The 867-nt window shown below is 38.9% G+C and overlaps 1 protein-coding gene across 1 annotated transcript; it reads left to right on the forward strand.

The window, feature by feature from the left end:
* Positions 1 to 317: 317 nt before the first annotated feature.
* On the forward strand, positions 318 to 709 carry LOC106512495 (mu-type opioid receptor; the record flags this gene model as incomplete). Its single annotated transcript, XM_014001102.1, is given in 1 exon segment — positions 318 to 709. A coding segment is annotated over 1 exon segment (146 nt), but the record flags the coding sequence as incomplete, so codon positions are not given.
* Positions 710 to 867: the final 158 nt, after the last annotated feature.

Consider the following 867-nt stretch of genomic DNA (forward strand, 5'->3'; position numbering starts at 1 on the left):
GTGAGAATGCTGTCAGGCTCCCAGGTTTGAAAAACAAATCTCTCTCTCTCTCTCTCTCTCTCTCTCTCTCTCTCTCTCTCTCTCTCTCTCTCTCTCATACATCTCAAATACATTGCTGTGATTTTTTTTACTCATCTCACCAAAGACTTCTAATTATTATATAGAAATGAAAAACTGTCACTTATTCAAAAGCTGAATTGTATTTATGAGTGTAATCAAGGACAGCTTCAGGTTTGCTTGGAACAAAAATAATTAATTAACAACAGAAAAATCAACTCCGACTTTAGTTACAAACTCCAACAACAACAGCACACTGAACTTAAAATACATACAGAGCTAAACGTCAGCTTTCTACATTTTTATTGTGAACCTGTTTCATGTTGTCCTCAAACTCAACTTTTGAGAGAAACACATTGTATTCATATTAGAAACCAAAGAAACTACCAATATTTTAGCTTGTATGATACTTATCTTCTCTTACCAAAATCTTTTATCTCTATTCACACGCGCGCTTAAAAAAAAACTCTCAGGAAAAAGACAGAAATCTGCGTCGAATCACCCGGATGGTCCTGGTGGTGGTGGCCGTCTTTATCGTCTGCTGGACTCCCATCCACGTCTTCGTCATCATCACGGCTCTGATCAACATCCCCAGCTCCACGCTGCAGACCATCACCTGGCACTTCTGCATCGCTCTGGGCTACACCAACAGGTACAAACACACAAAAAAAACATCATTACATATTATTGTGAGAGCTTTAATAAGCTGCTGCAAGATATTTTTAAATTATATAAAGAAAATCAAATTTCCACACCACTTATAAACAAGTGGCCTTGTGGGGGGTTCTCCGGGAGTATGGGGTACTGGGC

The sequence above is a fragment of the Austrofundulus limnaeus genome, unplaced genomic scaffold (genome assembly GCF_001266775.1).
Source record: "Austrofundulus limnaeus strain Quisiro unplaced genomic scaffold, Austrofundulus_limnaeus-1.0 Scaffold7484, whole genome shotgun sequence".
NCBI classification, from domain to species: Eukaryota; Metazoa; Chordata; class Actinopteri; order Cyprinodontiformes; family Rivulidae; genus Austrofundulus; species Austrofundulus limnaeus.